Source organism: Gracilinanus agilis, chromosome 4, assembly GCF_016433145.1.
Source record: "Gracilinanus agilis isolate LMUSP501 chromosome 4, AgileGrace, whole genome shotgun sequence".
NCBI classification, from domain to species: domain Eukaryota; kingdom Metazoa; phylum Chordata; class Mammalia; order Didelphimorphia; family Didelphidae; genus Gracilinanus; species Gracilinanus agilis.
The window spans coordinates 451,279,293-451,300,393 of NC_058133.1; the positions used below are offsets into that span (position 1 = coordinate 451,279,293).

The window sequence follows — 21,101 nt, forward strand, 5'->3', positions numbered from 1 at the left end:
ATACTATTTTTAAAAAAATGTGTTTCTAATTGAATACTACTTTAAATAAACCAGTGAAACTCTAGATTTAGAATAATTCCAATGTAAATATTTTTGGGGGAAGGATACTGAGTCTCCCTCTCTTGCCCAGGCTGGAAGCACAGAATCTATTAATGGGCCAAAACACAATATTGAAGGGCACAGAAGTTTTAACCTGCTGCAATTTTCATACTTGAAATGATTTGGCCCTGCTTATGCAGCTGCCTTTCGCACTATTAAAGTTCAGAACTCTCAAAATCAATGGATCCCATTATCAGGGATTACTGGAATGGGCTACCATATACTGCAAAAGTCAAATAATTAGTTTAAGAGATCAATCACCCCTTAATTTATCTATTAACCAGATTGTCACACATTTAATTTTATTAAAGAAAGACACATTTGTAACATCCCTTAATGGGATGACCTAAAGCATATTAAATTAATTCTAAAGAAAAGAGAAAAATTGTAATATGCTAGAGGACCTACCCTTTACATTTTTCAAACCTTTGAATCTTCAAATAGGTGCTTTTTCTTTGCTGAATTGAATTCAGAGCATATTCTTTCTAATCTTGTTACCAATTAAATTCAATAGGACACTAATAAGATTATGAGTCTTTGAATGCAAGGTCACATATAATAACCAAAGAAAAATGAGTGGTTGGTAATATTATTAATGTTATTTATGAATATCAACACTTTACACAGGTAGGAGAGATGGGCAGGAGAGAATAAAACCATTTAGAGGTTTGAATAAAGAAATTAAATCATAAATATGTTATTGGATTTTTTACTAAGTAAGGCATTTCAAGAAATTTCACTGAATTTGTTGACATTTTACCTAACTTTTGAAGTTTCACTTTTTCTCTCCTGAAATCAAATACTAGACCTTTTAAAAAGTTCTATTGATATGCTTTGTTTCAACATCACAAAAATTTCAAGATTATTAGAGTATTTTCTTGTAACAAAGCAAAAAAAATTAAGCAATACAAACAAACAGTGTTCTTATCTGAAAATTCATGGTGTATTCCATACCTATGACTCTCCCCAAACTCTAATTTTAAAGTTTTTTTTTTAATTAAAAGAAATCTCCTTTGACTTTTAAAGTTTTTTCTGACATAAAACAGAGCACCAATAACTCGATAGCTATATAAAAATAAATATACTTACTGGTAACATCAACATGGTGCCAGGAGGGCCAGGTAAGCCATCAGCCCCTGGTAAGCCAGGACGTCCAGCTGGTCCCTTAGTGTGGAAATGAAGAACATTAAAGATTTCATACTCATTAAATGTAGACTATCATATAACAATATATTATACAAGGTAGTTATTTTGCTTCATTCTTTCCTGTTTAATTATATTTTTGTTTGTCAAATGCACCAAGAACTGGATATATAAATATACATATATATGCACACACATATATATATTTTGCTATAACCAAAGATGGTTTTAATAATGGTCTAAGATGTAATATCCACAGAAATATATATATTTAAGTTACCCTAAACTTTGATTTAGTTGTAAACTATATGAGCTGAGAGACTAGGTGCACCTTTTTTTTTTTTTTAATATTTTTAAACCCTTAACTTCTGTGTATTAGTTCCTTGGTGGAAGAGTGGTAAGGGTAGGCAATGGGGGTCAAGTGACTTGCCCAAGGTCACACAGCTGGGAAGTGTCTGAGGCCAGATTTGAATCTAGGACCTCCCGTCTCTAGGCCTGGCTCTCAATCCACTGAGCTACCCAGCTGCCCCCAGTGCATCTTTTTTTGAGAAGTTTTATGAATGAGTATCATGTATGCATTAATACAACATAGTCAATGAGATGAAAGAGTGGTCATTTCTGTGGACTAAGCTAAGGATACCTCAATGCAGCTATTTTAATTTTGAAACTTTAGTTCAGGTACTTATTTTTTATCCCAATGAAGCAAGGGGGAAACATATAAAAATCAAAATATTAAAATAATCCAATTCAATGCAATCCACACAAATAATATAAAAAGTTTTATTCATTTTTAATAGTCACTTTTCTAGTAAATTAACTTAGTATTCCAAATGTCCTCCTCTCACAGATGCAAATGAGAATTTCTTTGGAAAGACTAAACAGTTTTCTCTTCCAGCATTGTCTTACTTTCAAATTATTTTCAAAATTTAACTGATAATTCTTTTAAAATGAAGCCTAGAGTCAGTACTTCAGGAAAGGAATTATGCTTGATTCTAAATAGCAAAAGAGAAAAAAATCAGTACAAATTATAGAGCAGTGGTTATAAATCTCAGTTTTTGTTGTTGATGATGATGTTTTTGCTTCAAGGTAATGTTCTTCCATTAAGAGAAGTCTAAATGACCATTTTTAGGGATGTTGCAAATGCTTTTTGTAGCAGCAGTTGGGCTAGATGATTTATGAGGTTTCTTCTGAATTCAGTCATCCTAATTCCTATGATGCTCTGTATCTCTGATGCTCTGACTTTCAGGTAAATAATCATTTAAATTAAATATTTATTTTTTTCTGGTTTTCATGTAGTATTGGTTTTCATTGTTTAAAGCACTTAAGTTAGTCAGGAATAAGTGATTTAGGTGATGCTCCTGACTATGATAAGTGAAATATTATCACATCTTAATCTATATTTAGAAAAGGCAAATCAGCATTTCCCAATGTTTAGTCAATAATTTGCTTCTTCTCCAGAATATATGTGATACCTTTAGAACTAATTTTAATTCCTGCAGTATTTACTGGGCACTTCTGAAGAAAACAACTTACCCTCTCACCAGGATCACCAGGAGGTCCAGTGGGGCCTTGCAAACCAGGAGGACCCATAAGACCCTAGGAAGAAATAAGTTACAAGTCCAATATCTTATTACTATTTTCATCATTATTCATAAAATGCTTTTAATTTTAATTTTTATAAATATATTGAAATAAAGATTTCAATAATCTATGGAAAAGTTTTAAAATGCATCAATTCAAAGACAAACATTAGTAATTCATTGATCAAGACAGATTTTAANTCTCTCTCTCTCTCTCTCTCTCTCTCTCTCTCTCTCTCTCTCTCTCTCTCTCTCTTTTTCTGTGTTTATCTCTGTCGCTCACTGCCTGCCTCTGTCTGTATCTGAATTTTCTATGGTCACATAGCCCACCTGCATTAGAGGCAGTACTTGAAAGAGTAGGTAGCTCTTTGTGCAGAATTTGACTCACAATTAGTTCCAAAAGACAGCCTCATGATTTAAATTCTTTCTAATATAGTGTAATAAAAAGACTACTGGCTCAATAATTGGAAGATGTGGGTTCCAATCTCAGCTTTGCTGCTTTCTGACCACATAAATTGGAATAAGTCATTTAATCTTCCTAAGTTTCATGGTACAGCAGAATGACTACTGGCTCTGGAGTCAGAGGACCTTGATTCAAGTCCCACTTCTGATATCCACTTTCCTTCTAAACTCTGACAAATCAATTAACTTGCCTGGGCCTCAGTTTATCCCCATTTGGAATGAAGGTAGTTGGACTAGATTAACTATAAATTCCCTTTTAGCTCTATATCTACGATCCTATCAAATATAAAAATTAGGATAAATTATATACTCTCTACAACTTTCTCCCCCAACCATCCCCATCCCAGATCTGTTGGCAAAAGTTGTGAGTATCTTCTGATGATGTTAGCAAGCTACAAAACCTGATTTGATGCCACTGTTTCAAGCTCTATGGAAGCTACATTCATGCCCGAGGGACTTTAGATGACTATTCTCCTTTTTTACAAATGCAAGAGAATCCCATGCCTTTGATTATGCCTGTAAAATATTGTGACCCTGTCTATAGCATTGTATGGACCAAATAAGGAGGTTCGTGAAGTTAGATGCTAAAGGGGGGGTCCTATGGTCATAGCATATAATTATATAGCTAAGAATCTATGCTGGATAACTATATAAACCCAAAGAAACATTCAGTGAATCACAAAATCTGTTAGAAATTCTAGAAATTCAGGTTTGTTTGTATTTTTTAAATTTGCTGTGTACGACTTTTATATCACCAAACTCCATTTAATAATTGGCCACATCATAAATTATAAACACTTTGCAAAATATATCTTTAATATGATATAACAAAATCACATTAAACTGTCTTCCTGAATACTCACAGGTTCAACTACAGCTGGTTCTCCTTTCTGTCCCTTTTCCCCATATGCACCATGACCATGTATCTGTCCAAAGAAAAATTAAAATAAAGGCTAAATAAGTTTGATTAAACATAACAGCTTGCCATTAAGATAGATTGCAATGTGTTCAACATTTTGAAACAAATACATTTTGTATCATTTTGATAGAATATCATTTAGATATATAAAAAATAAATAGAGTAAATAAATAGAATTTTTTTGAAATCCATAAATGATTTTGAATGATTGTGTTCATCAGAATATACTGGAATAGTCTTGTGTATCTAAATTTAACATTTCAATGGATATATTTGAACTTTTATTAAATTAAATATTAGAATAATAAGATATATAGAGTTAATCTTGGCAAATTGGCATTATAATTTTAACCTTAGAAATATGGAAACATATTACTATTTAAAATTTTTTAAACTGAACTTTTAATTAAAATTTTAATTATTGAAATTAACTTCATAAGAAAAAGGAAATTTCATAGGTATTCAGACTTATGGAGAAAAGCAAGTAGAGTATTTTGTCTTGGTTTGTATTCATAATCCTTTTGGAAAGCAAAAGAAAAAGTTAATATCACAGGGCAGAAAGAACAATAAGATCAATGTGAAAAGATTTAAAAACAAACACAAAAGACAGTCATGCTTGGCCTGATACCAACTTACGCTTGTTTCTGTGATATCAGTTTCAGCTGGTACACCTGGACCAAATTCTTCATTAGTGGGAATGGTGGGTTTATCTTCATATTCCTTATATTCATAAAAATCATATTCTCCTAAATCTCCATCTACCAGAAGATCAGAATCCCTGCCGTCTACTCCTTTGTTTTCATATTGGTTATCCTCGACTGTTTTTCTCTGGGAATCATAATCCTCTCCAGTTATGTATTCTTCAGTAAATACTTCTTCAACTGGATCTTGCTATTTATTCAAGCAGTAAAGGATTGGAGAACACGAGGGTTATTGTTAGTAAAGCAATTAGAGCATTTGTTGATACCAGATGGCAGTATGTCATAAGAAGCTAGGTCAGTTATATTCTAGTAGGTATTTTTTTTTTTTTGATACCTGAAGGCCTAGAAAGCTTAGCCTTTCAGGAAAATTGAAAGGTATTTCAATAAAGTGAAAGAAATACTCCTTTCAAGTTGTTTACTTTCCTAGGGAACTTTGCAAATATCTCACATGAAGTTCAGCATGTGTATTTATTTGCCAGTCCAATTGTAAACTGCCATGGTTAGTTTCATATGTTCAAGGTCAAATTTAAAACAAGTAAAATTGTAAATTCAACATGAAAACATAGATAAAATACTTCGTAAAAAATCCACACAGAATACTTTTAGGAAGTACAACTATTCGACTGATGAGCTTGGTATTTTTTACTACTGTGAACATCCAATGCAAGGTTAAACATTTCAACGTTAATAAATATAATTAAATATAAAATATTATATATGTATATATATAATATTTTATGTATTTGTAATGATTTTGCAGAACATTTAGCAACCAGAGGAGTATAAATTCCCACAACATAATTTTTTGGGGGTTGATGGAAAGCAAGTGAAATACTAAATGGAGTCTGCAGAATTCATTGAAGATTAAGTTGAAAATTTCTATATCTTTATAGAATCCTTGCATCTTCTTGTTGTTTACTTAAGAAAGATTGAAAAAACCCAGTAAATTAAAATTACCGATTCTTTCAATAGTATCTTAACTGAGATGTACAGAAACAAGATACAAAGATATATATCACTCTACAGTCAAAAAGAAACCCTTAAGAGAAACAGCAGACCGTTAGGACAAGATTTTAATTGAAATAATGTATTTGTGTCCTTTACTAAATCATATCCTGTTGCATTATAAACATTGTGAATTAGTTGCAATGATAACACTGAATTAGTGGGGTTTTTTATTTTGCACAAAATTATCTTAATTAAGACACTAATATTTTGATCACAGACTGAAGCAAAAGACTTTTTGATAACAAAATTAATGCTTGTGGACAAGAAAACTATTGTAAATTGAGCTGAGTATTATGTTGACAATTAGGATGTTCATGGCAAAATCAACAGATAATTTTGCGACATTAGGAAGACATTTACCTTAAGAATATCTTAAGTTTCTAGCCCCCAATAAAATGTACAGAAATGGAAATCATGTTTTTATTACAATTTCATTGATATTCTTTGGTGCTAAATAAGTTTAAGGAAAAAACCTACAAAGATCTATTAAATTAACAACTCAATTATATTTTTGAAATATTACATAAATTGTTCAATCAAAATATGTATCTTAATTCTCTGGGGGGGGGGTTTGCAGAACACAAATCTACAATTTCATCAGTGCTAACAGCTTTGCTAAATGCTTGACACTTTTGAATTTTTTAAAATTAATCTTGTGAAATTATAAAGATCAATCTAGACCAAGTAAGAAACAGTAAATCTGTCATCTAACTAGCATTCCAGAAATTTTCTTTATCAAAACCCTGGCCATTGGATGATGAAATCTCTGGCTTACCAACTTACTCCATTAATGTGTAGTGAGTTATGATTTTATGCCCATAAAATCATGAGTACTTTAAGCATCAAAGTAAGTAATTATATATATATATATATAAATATGTATATATATATGTCAATTTTTTAAATATATGGTTAAGAATAAATACTTCTAAGAGCAATTAGGTGTCTCAGTGGATTGAGAGCCAAGCCTAGAGACAGAAAGTTCTAGGTTCAAAACTGGCCTCCAACACTAATAGCTATGTGACCCTGGACAACTTACTTAATCATCATTGCTTAGCCCTTACCCCTCTTCTGCCTTGGAATCATGACACAGTATTAATTCTAAGATGGTAGCCAAGTGTTAGAAAAAAAGAAGTAATTGTTTCTCTCATGTAATTTCTGAAATTGAAGCTCAGTAACATAGAATGGTCCTCTGCTAGATCATATGTTAAAAGTTTTTTTTTGTGATTAAACCAAATATTTTTTAACCAAAAGAGCTTTTAAAAACAGTTAACCGAGATTTTGTCAGAAGGATTCTCAAAGAGTAGGAAAATAAATTAAATGAGTGAGTAAAAATGTAAGAAGGAAAAAAGAGAATAATATAAAGATCAAAGGGAAGGAGAAAGAAGAAGAAAGGGAAAAAAATATGCAATAGTGAAATGAGAATGGAGTTAAAAGACCACTATCTGGAAATGGAAAAGTCTGGATTCTCATCCCATTTCTACCATTTCCAGGTTATAGGAAACTGAAGAAGACATTTAAATTTTCTAGCCTTTAATTTCTTTATATGTAAAAGAAAAAAAGAGTGATGAAGTAGATAATCCCTAACATACATTTTAACCTTAAAATTTGTGGGTTCTGAGTAAAATATTTCTAGGTGATGATTTTCATATTTCATTTTCATGGTGAGGAATAAGAAATTCTCCATAAAGTTATTTAAATATTTTTGAGTTATATCCATTCATGATCAAATTCTGATTAGTAATTCCCATAATATTTTTATAATTGAACTGTGGCATTTATCCCCAGCATTTGGATTTAAGAATCATGATAAATATGATTTGAAAATTGGTAGTAAATCTGTTTTTGTACATCTCCTAAATTTTTTTAAAATTATGGATCTGAAAGACATTTATAATTAGTCATCAATAGCCCCTTAATAAGAATATTTTAGCTTTGAAAAAAATTTAGTATGATTTATTACATATTTGTCAAAAAGTTAGCCAGAATGTTGTGCTTAATCCATCAACTGATGAAATAACCAAACTTCATCACTAGATTCATTTTTATCTCAACTATATTGCTTTCTTTTATTTTCCCCCAAACTACATATATTGAATCATCTACATTTGCAATATGACTAAGAAATGTTGGCCATTCACTTCAATATAAAATTAAGAAAAAGAAATTTGCCAATTCAGTATCATGATACTGAAATTGGTATGATGCAAAGCATCTGAATTGGCTGACTTATGAAATCAATTGTTATTTAGAACTAGAGAACAATCACAAGCATTTTTCTTACCTTGGCAAAAAACATGAAAAGATATAATTTTTGAGAGATTATAGAATTCTTCCAGAGTAAAAGGTATATTATATATCAAATGGCATTATATCATAAAAATAGAATCACAAATAAAGTGTTTTTTTTTTTCTAATATATATTACCTCATTTGGTCCTGATACCCGCCTAGGATTTTCAGTCTGGTAGCTTTCAGATGTTCCATAGTTGTATTCTTGAAAATCATCCACAACATTTGCCTAATGATGAAATTTAAAAAGAAAGTTATTATTAAGAATCTTAGGTAAACCAAAAATGTTACAGAAATCATTTACTTAATTGGGTTATGGTATTAGCCAGAGACTTATTAATCTAGTTAGGTTAGGACTATGACTCATTATCAGAGATCTTCCGGTCTTGATTTTGGAGAGATCTTGATTTGTTTTTTCATTGCTACCTTGACCCCTAGTTTGCCTCTGGCTGCAGCCTGGTAACTTTTCTTCTTCTTGGATGCATTTTTTTCAGATTTGGGGGGCGTGACCTTTTTGGATTTTCCCTTTGAGTTACTGGCCACTGTCCTCTTCTTCTTTGGGGGATTGGATTTCTTTTTCTGAAAAATGTGGTGAAAAATGGAATGGATAACATAAATAAAGAGAAAAGGGAATTGGAGTGAGTACGAATGAAAGGAAAGCTAAAGGAAGGTAAAAATAATCAGCCAGTCTTCAACTTTCCTGTGAAATAAAGCAATCAATGTTTAAAGAGAAAAAAGGCTGAATGGAAGGAATATGATGAGTTTAATGAACAAAGAATGACATGACAAACCACATGAAGACAAATAGCAGGACACCACAGAAAAATGGGCTTCATTGTTACCTCAGTTTGTGCTATGGTTTCCTCAATTAGTGGGGGTCCCTCTGTTACACTTTCAGCCTCTTTATACTCTGCTTCCCCATACTCATAGTCATATTCGATAATATCTTCAGGTGCATACTACATTGCGGAAGGAAAAATATCAGGCAACTATGTTAACAGCAAGATATGATGCTAGCAGTGGTGGAGAGAATCTTAACTTTTACTCACAGTAAAGGTTAAGGAGCAAAGCACTACTGCTATTTTTTGCAAAAATCAGAACTATTGTATTTTTATCTATAATATAATACAATAATAATGAAAAAGCAAGTTTATTGAAAGAGGAATTTAAAATAGTAATTAAGATATTCAAGGGATAAAAAAATCAGGTAGCTATATTGTAAACTGTTCAGAGGAAAGTATCTGATAGTATTTTTAATAGGTACATATCATTTCTTTTCTACAAACACCATACCTGAATGAAATATATTAAGAAGGTCTTCCAAAAATGAGTCGATTTCATTAACTAAGTCATTCCAAGACAAGTTTACTGCCAAAAATAACCATCTTTACTGCCAAAAATAAATCTTCCAAAATCTTCATTAAGTGATAATTAACTATGAAACCTGAGATGATTATGATGCATGACACATAATGGATAGTGAAATAGTTCATGTTCTGATGGGATAATAGAAAGATGATTGGACCAATGTGTACAGACACCATTAATAACTCTTGAGTATCTAAGGAAGATTGAAAAGTTATGTGATATAATAAATAGGAAGGCACTATAATGATTTCAGAGGAGCTAGGTTCCAATATATACCGCCCATTTGAACTTGAGCTAGTCAAGTTCTTTGGGTTACATTTTCCTTATCTGCAAAATAAAAGGGTTGGACTAGATGGATGTCTTTTCTAGTTCTAGATTTCTGAGATTAGGAGGGATTGGGAATATCCTAGATGATAGCATCTACAAGGATGCTTTTGGACCAAGCAAGTATGCTGAGGTAAATCTCATAAGATGAAATTCAACAGAGATATAGCTAAAGTTTTACACTGGGTACAAAAAAACTTAATTTCAGAATTATAAAATGGAAGAGGCCTGAATATATGAAGATTGTCTAGAGAGATGGATTAGGGGTTTTAGGAGATAACAATGTTAATATGAATCAGCAATCTGACTTTGCAGCCAAAAAGTTTATATGATTTTATAGAGTATGAAGAGGGGCAGACCTTACCTCTAGAACTGTTTTCGGTTCACACAGCTAAGTCACTAATGGAAAGTGCCCAGAGAAGGTCAACAAATATAGAAAAAAAACCTCTTGAGTTTATGTCATTGAGGATCAGCTAATAAAACTTTGTGTAAATTGCTTAAACGAAAGAAGGCTCAGAAGGAGAATTAGGGCTGTGATCAAATATTTGAAATTCTGTCATGTGGAAGAGAAACTCAGCTCTTTGGATCTGGTTCCAAAGGTCAGAACCAGGAATAATTTAATAAAGTTGCAAAGATTTTTTTAGCCTTAATATAAAGGGAAAAATCATAATAATTAAAACTACCTAATAGTGAAATTATTGACTTAAAAGGTGGTAGGTTGGAAGACTTTAACCAGAGACTGGATAAAACTGAGGTCCTCCTTATGGAAACTGATTTGCTTTACAATGAAAAAATGTTCTAATTAACATGGCAGACTTCTCTGGTGTAGCCATACTAGATAGCTTAACCTGGTATCCTATTGGCACATAAGGAAATGAACTCTTCTGTTTGTGTGTGACATTATTTTTCCATGACCATAAGGATTCTAGTTTGAAATAATTTCATTTAATGCATAACTAATATTTTTCTTTTACTAGCAATTACATAAGTTGATGCTGTTCTCCCATAAACTTTTTCAGGAGTCAAATTGTGACTGTCGTATTAACATAACTCTTTCAAAATTCTTGCTTTTTCATTAAATTCAACTATTGCAATAATAGTTTTTTTTTCATTTTCTTCAAAAGAAAATATACCTCAAATTACATTCAGTGCCCATATTCAACATAAAATTATTATATACTAGGAAATTTAGTGTGCACAATATTAATGAGTAATTAAACAAAACAAATTATTTTAAAAACAAAACCTTCCACTTTAAAAGTCATATGAATTTCTAATGGCTCCTGAAGTGAAATGGAAATAAGTAAAGAGTTTTGAGGCACATAAAAAATTTCCAAATAACTAAGAAAATATATAGATTTGTAAGGTGAGATTGCAAACTCATACAAATGTTAAAGAACATCCAATTTTATCTTTCCCCTGGTAAGAGAGAATCTATTTTTGCCAAGCTCTCTCTACTGAAACCAAGCGTGGTTTCATAGGGAATTTCCTCTGATGAGTATGCAATGATGCTCCTGCCACAAAAGAGGCTGGGAACTAGAGACATATTTCAAAGGGATGGGGTACTGCAAGATATCCCTCTTCAGACTCAGCATACTGAAAAAAAGTGGTTTTTAATGCCTCTCCTCTCCTTAGCTCCATTCTGCTAAGCTGGGAGGGATCTTAGAAAGCTCCAGCTAAGGAAGAATACTTTTTAATTCATATCTATGAACATGTTAAGTGGCCCCAACTGCCCCTTGAGTTCTGTTTAAGTAGGAACAATTTTTTAGTAAGTTTAATAGTCAAATGAAGGCACATTAAGAGTATTTAAATAGCAATCAATAAATAAACATTTGTTAAGCATTTGTTAAACATGTAACATATGCTAAATGTATTATACTTACATTCTATATTCAGATGTATTTGTAAATACATCTATATATAAAATGCAATTGACAGAGGTTTCTTTCACTGCTAGCCTGATATAAGCTTGAAAAGAAACACTGTCTTTCCAAATAACAAACTTGGAATCTAGTTCTAACTTGAGCCATTATCTAGTTATGACCTTTGGCAAGGTCACTTCCCCTCTCTGGGTCTTAGTTTCCTTACCTGTGAAATGATGGCGTAAGGACATGATGATTATTTCTAAGATAGTTCCAAATCTAAAATTCTATTATTCAACAGTTCAAATTGGTTAACTTCATAAATATTATTATGTCATCTTGGTAAAACTGATAAATATAGGTGAATTACAAATGATAATATACATGAAAATGAAAGGAGGATGAGGAAACAAGAGGAAGAAGGAAAAAATAATCTCTTCTTCCAATAATATATATTTCTAAAACATTATCTCATCTTGTATTTTGTTTAGTTCTATGTAGGAACCTCAGGAACCATAACCTAATTCAATATCAATCAATTCAAAATCAATTTGTTAAATTATTCCTAAAAGGAAAATTAAAACCAAGTTTCTTTGTATTAATAGTAAATGATTATTCAATTTGTGCTGAGTTCATTACTGATAAAATTATAATAAAATATGATTAAAAATTTTAATTTTGTCTTCATGTCTCCGATACCTGGTACATAGTAGGATGTAATAATGCTTGTTGACTGATTGATTAGAAAATGTAGTGGGGGAGAGTAAGAGGATAGCAAATACACCAAAACCACGTGAAGATAAAATATACTTGTGCTGATTATGCTAATAAATATGAAGTTCATAATGAGTATTCTTATAAAAATAGTGGTAACTTTCAAAGTCATGCATTAATGAATGAAAATTTAGATATATAAATTTTAATATTCATATATTATGGTAACTGTCCATTTTGATTTTATAATATTCACAACCATAATAAGATATCCTCTGTTCACTTCCTTGCTTTGAGGAGAAGAGCCACATTTCAAAATGCTAATTTACAATATAATGGCATGCAAAATAAGAAACAAATAACACCTAATTCTTAGATTTTTATAAAGCTTTTTTCATTGTTAATGATCCATTTTAATTAAAAAAAGGCTTTGTTGTTCTATTTGGTTGTTATATAGTTTCAATAAAAGAAGAGTTCAATTTGTTTTTTTCACCAAATGCATTTTATCAAATATACGTGTGGAAGGCTAGTTGCACTTTAAAATAAATATTTTAGTTTACATATGAAGGGAAAAAAAACTATCAAAGTAGACAGAATGCTAGACCTGGTCTAAGAAAATCATGAGTTTTTGAATCACACTTTAGACAAATGTTACCTATATGACCCTCAACAAATCACTTAACCTTCTTTTTCACCTTCACATTGCTCATCTATAAAAGTGGAATAACAGTATCTTCTTTACATGTTTCTACTGAAGATAAGAGAGACTTTGTAAAGCTAGCCTTAAAGTTCTGGATAAATACTAGCTGTTTTTGAGTTATTGAATAAAATTATGCTATCTCCATAGGGTCCCAGCATAGAAAAAAAGATAACTTTTTTTAAAAATGAATAGAATATGAGCAATTATTAGCATTATAACATACAACCAAAGCTGATGTATACCTCCCATAATCAGAGTGAACTCATATCTCAAAAATAATTCCTTAATCTACTCTAAAAATAATTTCCTCTCCCCTAATGTTTCTCTCTTATTTTTCTTATCATCTTAAAGAAATAAAGATTACCCCTATGTGTATGTATGTCACATAGATAGATGAATACAGATGGAAGAAAAATGATTTCAAAAGTCATCAACATAGACACTCAGATATCATAAATGTCAGAATATATATAGCAATATAGTATATATTCATGATGATTCCAGTGAGTTGAAATACTTAATGCTAAACTACATTCAACAGTCCTACAGACCCACTTATACCAATTTCCCCTTTCTTGGTTTCTTTGATATTCCCAGAAAAAAAAAAATTAAGGACAAATTATAAGAAGAGAATAGTAGAATATGATGTCCTTAAAAAATAAAATAAATTGAAATTCACCATAAAATATCCTAGATAACAAAATTGGGAAAGAATCTTCATGAAATTCTTCTATCTCTGACATCTTGCTTATTTCTATAAAACTTAAGGATCAGGAGTCAGTTTCTATAACACATCCTAATATTATATCCAAGGAAATATTTGTAGACAAAAATGCACTATCTGGAATGCAATGCTGATCTCCAAAAGGATTTTCTTACATGATTATATATTCTCAATTTAAAGTGAATTCTAATGGTAAAGGGAAGACTATAGGGAAATCCATTTAATATCTCTGCTCTATATCTACATGCATTTTTCTTAGAAAAATTGAACTAATACTAGCAATAATATATTGTATTTTTAGAAGAGAAAATATTGTGTTCGTTTCTGAGCAAAAAAGTAAATGTCTTAATCCCTAAAACCATGCAATCTTCTTTCAAGGATTTATTTATATTTGTACTCTCTCTGTGTGTATGCCTTTTTTCTCTCTCTGGGTATTTCACTCTTTCTGCTTCTTTGTCTCTGTCTCTCTCCCTGTCTTTGTCTCTCTTTGTCTCTCCCCCTCTCCTGTCTATTTCTCCTCTCTTTCTCACTCTCACTTTTCTTTTGGTCCAGTTCTATGTAGGATCTCCCAGTAATAACTTTGAAGAATTATCTAGGATCTTGAGATACTGAGTAAATTTCCCAAGGTCACAGTGTCAAAATTTGTTAGAAGAGGCCCAGTTGGTCTGATTCAGAGGCTATCTTTCTCTCAATATGGGACATTGTCTCATCTGCATCTCTTATTCATGAAAATTTTGAATCAACAGTCAAACACATCTATATTTCTGTCACATCACAAATAAACCTGATAGGTGTTATTTTCACATTTGGAAATGCTATTTTGAGGCTCTCTAAATAGATGGATATATGAAGCATTTATTAAGTTCTTACTATGTATATGCCCAGCTTGAAAAACATTTATCATTGTTCTTAAAGAAAATGATTGTTTTCAATTACTTTCTTCTTTCTCCTTAGAAACATTGCTGAAATATGTCTCTCCTAGAATTTCAAATGAGAAAAATAAGTGCCAAATTTTAGCTTTGCTAATTATGTATATGATTATTATTATTTTAAATTATTAAGCCAAAATTTTCAAAAAGCAATGTTTTCACTGTACCCTACTGGAAAGTCATCTTTTTTTCTGACTTCCTAAATAGTAATAAAGTAAGCAGAACCTAAACACGATGAGGAAGATAGGTGAAGTCACCTCAAAATGTAACCAACCACTCAATTTTCACAGGTTATGCATTTTTACAAAATAATTTCCTTAATGTTGCTATACATGTTGTTAATTTAAGAAGAAAAAACGTCTTCCTAATCTCAATAATTATTTCTCATTTTTTAAAAATTCAAGATAATTTTGATATCTCAAAATGTTTTTGGTTTTTTTTTTTTTTTTTTGAGACTGGTTCTCGCTATCTTACCTACACTAGAAGAGCAGCAGCTTCTCAGTCACTCATGACCCAATTCCACTGCTGCTTGGGACTTGCTCTCTTTCTGACCTGAGCCATTTTACTATTTCTTAGGCAGACTGATTTCTGCCCTACTGCCCTTTGCCTCTCAAGGGTTCACCATATTGATGTTAGGCTGAGAGAGATGATTGAATTGGTTTTATCCCTACTGTCACTCAGAATTTCTGCACTCTAGCTATCCTCTAGCATCAGCTTCTGCACCAGGAGGTGATTATAGCAATGTGCCACCCATGCCTTGCTCAAAATGCTTTCTACCATATAAACAACCAAATATATGAGAAATACTGAAAATATTAACATGATTTATGGGAGGTATATAGGGCTGATTTAATATAGAACAAAAGGTTAATATTCATAGCTTTCAAGTAGATTTCTACTAAAAGCTGAAATGCATGCATGCAATGGCCAAATATTCATACAGAAACCAGACACATAATAAATCTAATTTTTAAAAATATTCTGAAAAAGAAAAATAACAATAAAAACAACAAAAAAAAAACACCTCTTCTTTTTTCAGCTCCAGGACGTCACATCCTAGAATGGAGTAGAGGCTCTAGTATGGAGAAGGGTATCAGTTAATAATTTGATTTTAAAATATGCCAAGAAAAAATTAATAATTATAGGAAATAGGTAAAAATATGCTACAACAGGGCATATGCATGTTGTATTTGATTATACTCACCTCCTCGATATGTGGTTCCTGGGCCTGAGCAGCATTGGGGCTGGGGGAATCACAGTCTGGACTATAATGCTCACAGTAGTCATAAGCTGCTTTAGGGTCAGCTGTAATTAATAGCTGCTGGATATCACCCTGTAAAGAAGCAAAGGGAAATTAATTTTAAATGAAGATGTGCATTTTATGCCTTGAAGTAAAGATTAATTGAAACCCCTCACTAAAGTAGGTCGGCATTCAGAAACAAATAGGTTAAACTATTTAATTACAATTAGAGAATAAATAGTCTTGATTTAAGAGGGAAGTTTAGGAACTTGGTTAGAGATTAATAAGTTATATCAGACTTTTACTGTTTGCAATTTTTATATTCGAGAAATATTTTCATATATTGAGATTTGTGTAGCACTTAATGTCTGAATAAATAACTTTATTGCATTATAATTTGATGCTGTATAGTGCAAATGGATGATCATTAATTTTAAAGGGAAAAAATTTCACTTGCACCTGGGATTTCATTCAAAGAACAGCTGAAGAAGAAATTCCCTCTAATTATGTGAATCAGTACCTAATGTCCAACTCCTAAAGTCCCAGAGAGTTCCCTAGGATATTGAATGATGGACTTGCCCACTATTATAGTCAGAATGTAACAGATGTAGGACTTGAATCTATGTCTTCCTGCCTTCAAGCCCAACTTTCTATTTACTACAACACATCCTTTCTGAGAAAAAAAGATGAAAAATCACTGAAAATTAAAATGTCAATATATTCATTTATTCAAGATGGATATGAATGAATTTATTATTTATTACTCACTTGTCATAAAAGTGACAAAGAATTTAAGATAAAGCTTTTAAAATGAGTTGATTTTATACACTTTTTTATTTTTATGAAAAGTAGATACAGTTAGATAATTTTATCACAGTCATCACAAATTTAGATAATTGTGTTTAAGAGAAATAGGAAGAGCAAAATTAAACATAATAAAATGCTTAATTTTAATGTCAAACATTATATTATAGTATTATTTTATTAAGAAAAATATGCCTAGCTGGCTTTTAAAAAGTAGTCATATTGAATTACTTGGTATTCGAATAAATGAACAGAGACTTAGTAAAACATATAATAACAGGAATATCTGAACAGATTTCCTTTAAACCTGCTAAATATAGGCATTGTGCCAGTTATTAAAAAAATCAAACAAATGTAGTGTTCCTGAGGAAATCAGACAACTATAAAATGTATGTGCGTGGCTATAGCTACCCTGAATCAATCCAAATCCTTAAAGTGTCTAAAAGAGTTGGCAAGGTTCAATTGCTGTTTTCACTAGAGTCAAGTGTGAGAGTTGAGTGACAGGTGGGCACCAAGGCTGGATGAGGAGAGTTCAGCAAGCCCTCACACCAGAGATGTTAGTGGTCCCTGAATATTCCATACACCCAGCAGGCATCAGTAAAACCTGGGAGATCATGCTCCATGTAGGAGGCACACAAATATAAGAAACGCCTTGACTTCATTATGGAAGGAGTCCAAAACTAATCTGATTCAGGAAATCAATACACAAGGCTTATTATGTCCTGTAATCACTGAACTAATGAAAGTGTGTTAAAGTTTGGAGGACAGTATAAGACAAAGCCCTAATTACATACATAGGGGCAGGTGATCCATATCATTTAGTCTTTTACAAAACACAAGTGATAGTGAAGGAGCTGGTTGGTGCCTCTGTCATGTTTTCACTCCTTTGAAATTATGACCTAACCAATCATTGACTCAAATTCTTCCCTTCATGTTTTTTTTTTTTTTTTGCTTTTCATGACTCAAGAGGAATCAAAGATTTTTTCCTTAAAGTTTTCTATGTATTTATTTATTTGTTTATTTATCTATTTAACTTACATTTATTTATTTGTTTTTGGAAATTTTTATTTGATTGATTAATTTAGAATATTTTTCCATGTTTATAAGATTCATGTTCTTTCCCTCCTCTCCTCCCATCCCCCTCCCATAGCCACCACACAATTCTACTGGATTTTACATGTGTGATTGGAATCAAAATTTTTTTAGAAATCAAGGGTAAATTACCAGGTTCAGAATGAAAAAAACACATGATTATTGAAAAAACTGATTAATTTTCCTTTGAAAATGTCTATTATCTGTTGAAACAGATAAGGAAACAGAGGTAAATAGAGGTTACATGACTCTTCCAGGTCATACAGCTAGCATCCAAGGCAGTATTTGAACTCAGGTCTTCCTGACTCCCAAGCCCAGTGCTCTTTCTACTGCATCACCTAGTTGCCTCAAAAAATAAATTTTGTATATATGAACACAAATGATAAATATATATGTAGCTATATATACACATATTTCCACATGAATGAGTATGTATATATTATTCACATACATATGCACACTTATGTGTATACATTTCTGTGTGTGCATAATCATTGAGTGAAGGTATTTGAATATAATATACATGTGTATGTACATCTATGTGTCTGCCTATCCTTAGCACTACAGTACAATATAATTGATTTCCTTTGTAAAGAAATATTTTATGTTATTTGTATAAAAACACGATTCTGAGAAGTTCATGGATTTCAGTAGACTGATGAAAGGGTCCACAATCATACACAAAAAATTATAAACTGTCCTAGAAGATTTTGAAATTATTAAAAATGACAGTCTAAAACCATCATGACTCAGAGAACAGAACCTTGAGATCTTCTAGCGTGGTCTCATTTTGCAAATAAGGACATTGAGGCAGACATTGGGTAGGTGATTTTGCCAAGGTGCTATAGTCAGTATATAATATAGTCTCTTTTTTTGATTTTTTCTAGGTTTTTAATTTTTTTTTCATTTTTGTTGCCACTTATTTTAATGTAGAACATAATATAATGAACACCATAACTATAATATAATATATAGAATTTGTCTTAAATATGTAATAAATTTTAATAAATATGCTTATCTAAGAGAAACAAGGTTTCATATTTACTGTGTCCAAAAATCTTATGTCTAAAACATTTTTTTCCCTTCTTCTTCTCCTCTCCCTCTCCTTTCCTAAGAAAGCAGGTAATATAATATAGGTTATACATACATTATCATATGACGTCTACTTACTTTTTCATCATATCATGAAACAAAATGCATATTGCTTACACTAGAAAAAACTCATGGAGGAAACAATGTGAAGAATGATATATTTCAGTCTGCATTTGGACTCCATCTGCTAAAATCATAATGTTTTGAACTTTAATTCAGAGTCAAATATTTTTACATTAAGGAAAGAAATATTTTGATGCATTCCATATATATTATCCTTAATACAAAATATTTGAATATAATATCTATCAATATTTTAAGTAATGATGCTAAAACCAATATCTCAAAATATGCTATTCGGAATGCATAGAAATTGCCCAGACTCCCATGCCTGCCTATGCCAAATGAAACAAATGGAATGCTGCCAGTCTTTTTACCATTATGTCCTATGTCACGTATCTAATATTCAGTTATAAAATATATTTTTGAAGAGAAAGTAGAAAATTCTTATAAAATCTATTAAGCTTTACTTTAAATTATTTGTTAATACTATGACATGTGGTATGTTTGGATTTATAGGTAAACAAAGTCACCTGGGCAGTTGGAACTTACAGTATTATTGCAAGAATCTCTGTCTGGCACAACTGCAACAACCCACAGCCCTAAAGGATAGAAAACATAATTGCTATATGGACAGATGACAGTGGAATTAGGATTTCGCCTTGGAAGGTACTCCATCTACTCCTGCAGACCTACCCGCATTTATAAGAAACTTTTGCTCACTTTATAAGGAAAAACCTTCATGGTTTTTAATCATGTCTTTCTAAAATGCTCCAAGAAGGATTTGGCCAAAGCACCTTTTAATACCTCAGCTGGGAGGGGTAATTTATTAAGCATTTGCTATGTCCTTGGCTCTGTATTAAGTACTTCACAAATATTTCATTTAATCTTCAAGTACAGCAATATATCACTATTCTATCTACTATTTCATAATTTCACTATAGAAGCTTCCCATTTTGCATGGAATACATACATTTTTGTTATATCTTTATATCATTTCTCACCTTCAAACCATCATTGCTAATGTGACATAGTCTCCTTTGCCCAATATCTCTCTGTATCCTTAGGGAATATTTGTGATTTTGATCCCTCTAAAATAGTGATACTTCATTATTTTACCCACATAACATCATATTCCCAGCCCTGGATCTATATAGTCTCTCATTTCCACCAGATTGCTCGAAATCTACCTAGATGTCCCACTCGTAATTCTGTCTTAACATGCCCAATTCATCATTCCTCAACCCACCCATATGTGGACTCTTCCTTCTCTCATCCATGTTTTACACAGCCACCAAATTAATATTCACAATAGATAAGTTTCATTAGTACTCTTCCCTGCTACTGCCTAATGGATAAAACACAAACTCCTCAACTTGGCATCTAAATTTGGCCCTTTACAATTTGGCTTGGACCTAGATTTCCAGATTTATTTCTCATTATTCTCCATTATGGGCTCTGAGTTCTCACCAAAATGAATGACTCACTGTTCAACAAGTTTATCCTGCTGTCTATCTCTGTGCACTTGCAAAGGCTACTCCCACACTGGGAATGTACTCCCACTTCATTTCCTCCTTTTAAAATCCTCTTCTTTCAAGATTCAACTCAGGTGAAGCCTTCCTTGATTTCCCGTCTCTACCTTCCTCCCCTCCTCACAGTTAAAAAATATATATTGACTCTTTCTCAAATTTCCCTAAAATAAAATTTTTGGAATATGTTTTGTCTATCACACACAGTTTTATATGCTGACCAACCGTGAATGACATTAACTGTTATCAACAAGGACAATTTCAAGGGACACGTGTTAATAAAAGATATCTACTGCCATAGAAGGAACAGATAGAGACCAAATGCAGATTTGGCCATACCATTCTTCCCATTATTTCCTCCATGAATATTTCTCTAGTGTAAGCAATATGATCTTGTTTCATAACATGAAGAAGAGGAAATCATATCACATTTGAGATATATATATACATTATATATGAT

At 31.6% G+C, this 21,101-nt stretch overlaps 1 protein-coding gene across 1 annotated transcript in view; it reads right to left on the reverse strand.

Annotated features, from left to right (window-relative positions):
- Positions 1–21,101, reverse strand: part of COL11A1 (collagen type XI alpha 1 chain) — a 268,654-nt gene that overhangs the window by 180,016 nt on the left and 67,537 nt on the right. The window contains exons 5-11 of the mRNA XM_044675498.1: positions 16,029–16,157; positions 8,630–8,782; positions 8,340–8,432; positions 4,840–5,094; positions 4,148–4,210; positions 2,776–2,838; positions 1,189–1,263 (exon numbers count right to left, since the gene is read on the reverse strand). Of these exons, the coding sequence (XP_044531433.1) occupies positions 1,189–1,263; positions 2,776–2,838; positions 4,148–4,210; positions 4,840–5,094; positions 8,340–8,432; positions 8,630–8,782; positions 16,029–16,157 (831 nt within the window). The remainder of the gene's footprint in view (positions 1–1,188; positions 1,264–2,775; positions 2,839–4,147; positions 4,211–4,839; positions 5,095–8,339; positions 8,433–8,629; positions 8,783–16,028; positions 16,158–21,101) is intronic.